Source organism: Nomascus leucogenys, unplaced genomic scaffold (assembly GCF_006542625.1).
Source record: "Nomascus leucogenys isolate Asia unplaced genomic scaffold, Asia_NLE_v1 001352F_40274_qpd_obj, whole genome shotgun sequence".
In the NCBI taxonomy this organism is placed as follows: Eukaryota; Metazoa; Chordata; class Mammalia; order Primates; family Hylobatidae; genus Nomascus; species Nomascus leucogenys.
Genome location: NW_022096462.1, coordinates 1 through 9545, shown reverse-complemented (window position 1 = coordinate 9545; position 9545 = coordinate 1). Strand labels below are relative to the sequence as shown.

The window sequence follows — 9545 nt, the reverse complement described above, 5'->3', positions numbered from 1 at the left end:
TATATTTTTAGTAGAGACGGGGTTTCCCTGTGTTAGCCAGTATGGTCTCGATCTCCTGACCTCATGATCTGCCCGCCTCGGCCTCCCAAAGTGCTGGGATTACAGGCGTGAGCCACGGTGCCTGGCCTCTGTTGTGTGTTTTGATGTGGTGACTGCTAGTTAAATTCAGTGTACATATGAATTCACTCTTGGGACAAAATATGCCGGATTTGAACTTATTTTCAGGCAAATCATGTTTCATCTTGCAGAGCTAATTCAAAGTATACTGACCGCATGCACTTCTTGCTTAGGGGAAGAAAACTCATCCAAACTTGTTTTTAGGCATATGTTATTAGAGCTAGGATTAAAATGAATCTTACATACTTTCTTTTTTTTTTTTTTTTCGAGACGGAGTCTCGCTCTGTCACCCAGGCTGGAGTGCAATGGCGCGATCTCGGCTCACTGCAAGCTCTGCCTCCCGGGTTCACGCCATTCTCCTGCCTCAGCCTCCGAGTAGCTGGGATTACAGGCGCCCGCCACGGCGCTCGGCTAATTTTTTGCATTTTTAGTAGAGACGGGGTTTCACCGTGTTAGCCAGGAGGGTCTCGATCTCCTGACCTCGTGATCCACCCGCCTCGGCCTCCCAAAGTACATACTTTCTTTAATATGCTAACATTAACATGTTTCGCTTAAAAAAGTATCGATCATTTATCATGGAAAATACACCAGCTTACACAAATTCCTAAAGCGTTTTTCGTGTGTGTGTGTGTGTGTGTGTGTGTGTGTGTGTGTAGAGATGGGGTTTCGCCATATTACCCAGGCTGGTCTCGAACTCCTGGGATGAAGCGATCCACCCACCTCAGCCTCCCACAGAGCTGGGATTACAGGCTTGAGCCACACACCCGGCCCTAAAGCTTTTGGTGAGATTATATATTTTACCTGCGAAATATATGGGTCAGAAAGGTTTGAGAAAGTTGTTAGATAATTCTGCCAACAAAATCTCCCGTCCTTTCCAGCTGTGATGGTGAATTCTAAAGTAGCATTCATCTTTGGAGCTTCTCCCTGTAGGCATGCACCTTGCGTTGCACCTCCCAGATGTTGCGCGGAGTCCTCCAGGCCTCTAGAGGGCAGAGATGGCCTTGTTTCCTTGCCGAGCATCGCCTTAGTTCTCTCTTCTGGGGCTGTGAGCGTGGGGTCGAAGCGCGCGTGCGCGGCGGCGGTTGGCGGCGGCGGCGGCGGCTGTGGCGGTTGAGGGCGGTTGGGGGCGGTTGGGCGGCGGCGGCGGGCGGCGGGCGGCGGCGGGCGGGGCGGCGGCGGGCGGCGGCGGGGCGGCGGGCGGCGGGCGGCGGCGGGGCGGCGGCGGCGGGCGGCGGGCGGCGGCGCGGCGGCGGCGGGCGGGCGGCGGCGGGGGGGGGGGGGGGCGGCGGCGGCGGGCGGCCGGCGGCGGGCGGCGGCGGCGGCGGGCGGCGGCGGGCGGCGGGCGGGCGGCGGGCGGCGGCGGGCGGCGGCGGCGGGCGGCGGGCGGCGGCGGGCCGGGCGGCGGCGGGCGGCGGCGGGCGGGCGGCGGGGCCTGGGCTGTCGGCCGGCCTGGGAGGAGGAAGGAGTCTGCAGCGTGCGGTGTGAGGGGCGGGACCCGGCTGCCTGCGGAGGGCCTAGCTGGGGGAGGCCGGGCCATGCTGGTGGGCCAGGGCGCGGGGCCGCGGGGGCCCGCGGTGGTCGCCGCCGCGGTGGTGCTGCTGCTGAGCGGCGTGATGCCGTCGCACGGCCCGGAGGACATCGTGGTGGGCTGCGGTGGCTTCGTCAAGTCGGACGTGGAGATCAACTACTCGCTCATCGAGGTGAGCGCCCGCCCCGCGGCCCCGGCGCCGAGTCGCCAGGCCAGTGGTTCAGCCTCTCTGGGCCGCGCTGGCCTCGTCTCTGACCCCGGGCGGTGTGGCGTCCTTGGAGCCCTTACCTCTTCGGAGGCTATGCTGTCCGCGAGCTCCCTGCAGTCCCTCCCCAGTGGCGCTGGAGGGGAGATTCTTATCATGGGGTCGTCTAAGGACTGAGGGGTGCCAGATCTCAGGTTCTTCAAAACCCGGACTCCATCCCCGGAACACAGACCCCAGATCCTCAAAACCCCGACCCCAAATTCCCTGGAGCCCAGACCCCATTTCTTTAAAACAGACCTGAGATCTCCTCGAATCAGACCCCCTGAAACTCAGATTGCCCCAAACCCATATTCCAGAACCTAGAGACCACATGTCTTATGCCCCAAGCTCCACAGCCCAGAACCCCCCAAAGTTCTAATCCACTGCTCCTCCAACCCCCGCGGCATGATTTTAAAGAGCATCAATTCCCATCCCATAGATTCTGACCTAGTAGATCAGTATTGGAAACCCTGGGGCTGGAAAGCTATTTTTATTTCTCCCGCTCCCCTCCACCCCTGAAAATGGAGAGTTGCCAGCTGCCCTGATTGCCTTAATGAGTAGTTACTGGAATTACCCTAGAGATTTGTGCTGAAGGAATTTTTTTTTTTTTTTTTTCAATTAAGTTGTAAAGTCCTGTTAAATGTTTTTCAGCCCGGTGGTATTATGACCCAGAAAGGTTCCCGTAAAGAGGAAAGGGATGGATGGAGGTAGGGGCAGAATGTCATTTGTCGGGGTAGATGGGAGGCGACCAGAGCAAAGCTTGGGCCTCATTTTTGGGAGGGGATTTATGGTGGGGTAGGACAAGGAAGAGGAAAAGAGCAGGTGCCTCCGAGGTAATTTAGGAGAAAACGAAGGAAGAGGCTGGGAAATGCCAAATAAGACCCCAAAGATCGTCTGAAAGCACCTTTGAGCTGTTCCAGGGCTGGCAGTGAAGGGTGAAGCACTGTGTTCTGCTGAGGATTGGGGGAGGGGTAGGGAGTCAGTTCCACACCCCACCAGCTCTGCGACCTGCCCTTGCTCTGTGTCTCAGTTTTTGTACCTATAGGATGGTGTTGGGAGAGAAACAGTGGAACCCAGCAGATATTTTCTTTAACAAGCGGATCCGTGATCTTCTTCAAGGCCCCTTTGTTTGCTGCTTTTTCAGTCTGAAGAGGTCAGAGGTCAGGCATTGAATGAATCTACCCACTGGCAGCGGCAGGGCTCCTAGGATTTCCTGGGTACATGTTTCTGGGTGCCCATGCCACCTCCTAGGTCTGCGTTGGGCACAGGGCACGTTCAGGGTGGTATGGTTGTAGACGGCACAGGGCATTTCAGAAGCTGCCCGGTAAGGCCTCTTGCAACTTGTAGTTTCCAGGGATTCTGGAAGGAAGGAAAAGACAAGCACCCCCTCCACCCTCATCCTCATAGTGACCTTGAGAGCAGAGAGCAGGTTTTGTAACCCCTTATGAAGTGTGTTCCTTAAGCCCAAGGGCTGCCTGTCCAGATGGTCTGGGACACTCACTCTTTCATAACTCCAATTCTGAAATCAGACATTTCATACTGGCCATCTTGATGTAGATTACATTGCCATCCTGTGTCCTGATTGTACTTTATGAAAGACGTAGAAATAATCAAGATACTTCATGGTCCTGGTCGTTTCTTGATGGTGTTTTTTGTGTTCCTATGCAACTGCCTTCATTCTTCTTCAGCTTTCCCCTATCCTGGGTGTTTTTACATCATGTTCATTGAGTCAACAACTATTTATTGAGCCCCGGCACATACTGAAGCCTTGTGCCCAGTGTGGATATAGCAGTACAGTGAAAAGAACAGACAAAACTCCATACTCTTATGAGACTGACATTTTGTTCTCTAACAGGGACCTTACTGTAAAAAAAAAAAAAAATTATACTGGTTGGTAATACTGTAACAATCAGGAGGTTTCATAATAAGGAGTGGCTTCTTTATTTCTCTGGAAAACCAGCGGATCTTTGGGCTGCCACACTTGGCTTGGGTTGTGTAGTGATCCGAATCCCTTTGGATGAATGCCCCTTGATGTTGCCTCCCTAACCCTTCTAGGCTGGTGAATTTCCAGTCCCTGCCTTAAATGCATGCATCTGAATCTCTTTGTCACCTGTAGCAAATTCACTGAGTACCTACAGTAAGCAAGACACTGTCTCAGGCACTGGGGAATGAAGTTGTGGTCACTGCCCTCAGAGAACTTTACATACAGGCTTAACCTTATTTCACATGACTCCTTTCCCAAATGTTCAAATGTTCGTGTTATGAGTTAGTCACTTTGTACATCTTCTTAGCTGGTAAGATTAGACTGCTTCATTGCAGCTCGTGTCATGGTTTGTTTCGTGGTCATAGAGCATTAGCATTTTGGAGGTGAGGCTTTTAGATGCATCAGACCCAACTGCTTCCTTTTACAGACATGGAAACTGAGCCTCAGAGTGGTTGAGCTGTGCAGGTACATTTAGGAAATTTTCCTTGAGCCCAGTATGTTCCCTACGTATTACACTGTGTTGCCTTTTTCTTCAGAGAGAGATATTAAATAGTAATACAAACTGCTTTTTCCATTTTATTTATTTTATTTTATTTTGAGGCAGGGTCTCACGCTGTTGCTCAGGCTGGAGTACAGTGGCACCATCATAGCTCACCAAAGCCTCTGACTCCTGGCCTCAAGCAATCCTCCTGCCCCAGCCTCCTGAGTAGCTGAGACTACAGGCACATGCCATCATGCCTAGCTAATTCTTTTTCTAGTAGGAATGAGGTCTGGCTATGTTGTCCAGGCTGGTCTTGAACTCCTGGGCTCAAGTGATCTTCCTTCTTTGGCCTCCGAAAGTGCTGGGATTACAGGCATGAGCCACCATGCCTGGCCGCAAACTGATTTTTCTTTGAATCCATATTCTGTAGCAAGAGCTTAATATGCGTTGATGTGAATCTGTACAACCACATGACAAGGAGTGGCTCTCTGTCTACACCTGAAGAAACCGAACATGAGCTTGCCCAAGGCCACGCAACACGTGGAAGACTCAGATGGTATTTGGGCATCTTACTGGGTTAACACTTTGTGTCTGGTAATGCTCAGAATGTAAGAGTTTGAGAGAGTCCTTGAAGAGAGGACAGATATTAAGTGTCTTTTTTTTTTTATTATTATTTAGGTTTTAGGGTACATGTGCACAATGTGCAGGTTTGTTACATATGTATCCATGTGCCATGTTGTTTTGCTGCACCCATTAACTCGTCATTCTGAGAATGAAAGTAATGAGAAAATTAAGTTTCTAGATGAATGTTGCTCCACGTATTTGAAATTATTCAGAGTTAGTAAGAAGGTTTCTGGCCCTCATTCCACACCTTTAGTTGAGAAATAGAGGTGGGCCCCAGGAATTTGCATTTTATTTTACTTTATCTTATTTTTTTATTATTATTTTTGAGATGGAGTCTTACTCTGTCTCCCAGGCTGGAGTGCTGTGGCATGGTCTTGGCTCACTGCAACCTCCGCCTCCCCGGTTCAAACAATTTTCTTGCCTCAGCCTCCCAAGTAGCTGGGACTACCGGTGCCTGCCACCATGCCTGGGTAACTTTTTTTGTATTTTTAGTAGAGACAGCCTTTTACCTTGTTGGCCAGGCTAGTCTCAAATCCCTGACCTCAAGTGATTGGCCCACCTCAGCCTCCTGCAGTGCTGGGATTACAGGCATGAGCCACCATGCCCAGCCAGGAATTTGCATGTTAATAAGCACCTTACTAATGGCAAAGTTTGCAAATGTGTTTGAGACCCAGAAACTTAACAGGAGCAACCTAGAGACAGCCACTAAAATAAACAGAAAAGCATTGAAAAACAAGGCATTGTAATAGGCTGTAGGTGGTTTCTAATCTGAAAAACATTGAGTCACATGATTTGAGGAGAGTTTGTTGATTTCCCTCTGTCCCCAGTAATGCCCCGTGTTGAAAGCTGGCATACAGTAGGTCCTCAGTGAATGCATACTGACTGAGTGCATTCAGGTGTAACATGTAGTTAATTCCCAAAGGCAATGTTATGATTTCTGCTTTGCTTCCTTCCTTTCCAGATAAAGCTGTACACCAAGCATGGGACTTTGAAATACCAGACAGACTGTGCCCCTAATAATGGTTACTTTATGATCCCTTTGTATGATAAGGTAAGAGGGGACTGCTTGTCACTTCTGATGGGAAGTCACTAGTGTGCCTCACCAGGCTGCACTAACCATGCCCTTTCCTACACTAGCAAATGCTCATCTGTTTTGTAAATTATTAGTGCTATATGGTAATCCTAGCCACATTCGGAGGAGACGACTTACAAACTGCCTTGACGAATACAGTGGCTCTCTGTGTCTTTAGGGCCATTTGGCAATGTCTAGAGACGTTTTTGTTGTGACATCCATGGCTGTGCGCTACAGTTACCCAGCGAGTAGTGGCCAGGCGTGGAGCTAAATGTGCTACAGTGCTGCCCACGACAGCCTAGATGTCAGTAGTGCCAGGGGTGAGAAACTCTGATTTCATGGAACCCGTTACTTGCAAGCAGCTTAAAGTGTTGTTAAAACAATTGTACAAGTAATACGTGAATTCATGAGCTTTGTGAAAAAAAGTCAAGGTCTTTAGAAGTATGTGAAATAAATTTGTACCCTTTTCCCTCCAATTTTACCTCCCTCTGTAGTGATAACGTCTGATACTCTGATAAAGGTTTTTTTTTTTTTTTTCTTCTTTTGAGATGGAGTCTCACTCTGTCGCCCAGGCTGGAGTGCAGTGGTAGGATCTTGGCTCACTCCACCCTCCACCTCCCAGGTTCAAGCCATTTTCCTTCCTCAGCCTCCCGAGTAGCTGGGATTACAGGCACCCGCCACCACACCCAGCTAATGTTTTGTAGTTTTAGTAGTGACGGGGTTTTGCCATGTTGGCCAGGCTGGTCTCGAACTCCTGACCTCAGGTGAACCACCTGCCTCAGCCTCCCAAAGTGCTGGGATTACGGGTGTGAGCCACTGTTTCTGGCCCTCTTATAAAATTTTCATGTGCATCCTAACAGATTGCTTTCTATTTATAGTTATTCAGATATCCACGGATACACATGCATATGCATATATGCAAATACACACAAGCACACATGCACATAGATGCGTATCCACAAACACCTCTATCTATACAATCCCATCCTCTCACATACAAACCTTTTATTTGGAAATACAGATTCATAGGAAGTTGCAAAAATAGTCAATATACATAGTTTTGATTTTGATATATTTTTTAATACAAATGGAATCAAACAATAGGATTTATTCTGCAGTTTCATTTTCTGCCCTGTGTTAATGCTTTCAGTACCAGAGGGACATTTGGTTTTTTTCCTCTTGTATGCTTTCAACATTAGCATAGATAGATCTACTGCCTTTTTTTTTTTTTTTTTTTGAGACAGAGTCTCAGCCAGGCTGGAGTGCAGTGGTGCGATCTCGGCTCACTGCAACCTCTGCCTCCTGGGTTCCAGTGATTCTTCTGCCTCAGCCTCCCAGTAGCTGGGATTACAGGCACCCACCACCACGCCCAGCTAATTTTTTTTGTATTTTTTAGTAGAGATGGGGTTTCACCATGTTGCCCAGGCTGATTTTGAACTCCAGACCTCAGGTGATCTGCCCACTTCAGTCTCCCAGAGTGCTGGGATTACAGGCATGAGCCACCATGCTCGGCCTACTGCCTTCTTTTAATCGCTGCGTGGTGTGTCAGAGTCAAACCCAAACTAATTTAACTATTTGGACATATAGACTTTCCTCAATTTTAAAATAATGGTAATTTTAAAATAACACACTAGGAAATATTCTTGAACTTAACTCTTCATCCAGAATGCATAGGAGTGATTTCTAGAGATGACTAGCTGGGTCTGTCCTGAAATCTATTTAATTAATTTTTAAGTAGTATCAGTATCAGTCTCAAGAAACCAGGAGGCCGGATGTAGTAGCTCATGCCTGTAATCCTAGCACTTTGGGAGGTTGAGGCAGGTGGATCGCCTGAGCTCAGGAGTGCGAGACCACCCTGGGCAACATGGTGCAACCTCATCTCTACTAAAATACAAAAAAATTAGCTGGGTGTCATGTGCATGCCTGTAGTTCCAGCTACTTGGGAGGCTGAGTCAGGAGAATTGCTTGAACCTAGGAGACGGAGGTTGCAGTGAGCCGAGATTGCACCACTTCCCTCCAGCCTGGGCAACAGAGTGAGACTCCATCTCCAAAAAAAAAAAAAGAAAAAAGAAAGAAACCAGGGTTGATAAGTAAAATCCAGTTTTATTTATTGAATTAATGAGGTAGTGTATTGTTTAGAGACAGGATCTCCCTCTGCTGCCCATGCTGGAGTGCGGTGGCATGATTATGGTTCACTGCAGCATTGACCTGGGCTCAGGTGATCCTCCTGCCTCTGCCTCCTGAGTCGCTAAGACTATAGGCACCTGCCACCACACCCAGCTAATTTTTTAAGAACATTTTTTGTACAGATGGGGTCTTGCTATGTTGCTTAGGCTGGTCTTGAACTCCTGGCCTCGAGTGACCCTCCCGCCTTGGCCTCCCACTATGTTGGGATTATAGGTGTGAGGTACTATGCCTGGCCAAATCTAGTTGTAAGAGGTGACTATAGTTCCTGTAGATACATGCTAACTTGTGCAACTGCAGGCATGTGAAGGCTTAATGGGAGACTCAATTAATAGAATTATAGTATGTTTAGTATTAAAAGACATTGAGTGGCCGATCCTAGTGTCTTTAGAACTCACGAATGGGCTTCAGCACTGTCTTCTGATTGTTTAGATGAAAACTTCTGGTGTTCAGCTTCAGCTTGTAGCATCTGAAGAGAATCACAGTGTTCAGTACCATTTAGAAGAACAAGGCTTACTCTTAGAATTTCATTTCCGGTGTAAAAATTTTAGATTAAATGATAACACTAAATTAAGCCAGAGTCACAATTCTCATTTCTTGAAATTACATTTTCTTTTTTTCCTTTTAGGGGGATTTCATTCTGAAGATTGAGCCTCCCCTAGGGTGGAGTTTTGGTAAGTTAACTGAATCACTAGACATTCTTTGTAAAAGATTAGATGATATGCCAAATACTAATTTAGGCTAGCAGAATGCATAAACTATTAAAATATTAAGGATCATTTCCAGTATGGAAGAGGGTTTGTATTCCTCCCCTCCCTGCCCCCATCACTCTGGTTTAGTTCCGATTTACCTTAATCTACCTTAAGACTTCTGTTACCTTTGAAAAATAGACATCTTTTCTTCTACCTTTCTGTAAACTCTTCCCTTGCAGTTTCACTCATTACGTGGCCGTAGAATAGTATAGAAATCAAGAGTGGGGACTTGGTTCCTGTCCCAGGATGGCTTCTTTTTTAGCACCCTCAGTTTTTTAATTTTTTGTGGAATTAATTGAAACATTTAAACATTGTGAGATTTGTCATAAAAATCCAGATTTATGTCCCACGAGATGAGAAGACTGTCACCCTGAAGCCTTACCAGCTTAATAACCTTGGGCAAGTTACTTCCCCTGTGTCAGACTGGCTCCTCACTGTCGAGCCAGGGTAGTTATAGTCCCTGCCCCACTGGGTACTTGGAGGATTAATAAACCAGTACTGAGTGTTCAGAGTGGCTGGCACGTAATTAGCAAGTACTCAGTATTCAGAAACAGCCCTT

The 9545-nt window shown here is 48.0% G+C and overlaps 1 protein-coding gene across 1 annotated transcript; it reads left to right on the top strand.

Moving 5' to 3' along the window:
* Nucleotides 1–1547: 1547 nt before the first annotated feature.
* On the top strand, nucleotides 1548–9152 carry LOC115833937 (nodal modulator 3-like). The gene is made up of 3 exons (XM_030808755.1): nucleotides 1548–1817; nucleotides 5940–6029; nucleotides 8863–9152. Exons 1-3 carry the CDS (start codon nucleotides 1653–1655, stop codon nucleotides 8977–8979), a joined length of 372 nt encoding a protein of 123 aa, XP_030664615.1. The 5' UTR covers nucleotides 1548–1652; the 3' UTR covers nucleotides 8980–9152.
* The last annotated feature ends 393 nt before the right edge of the window (nucleotides 9153–9545 follow it).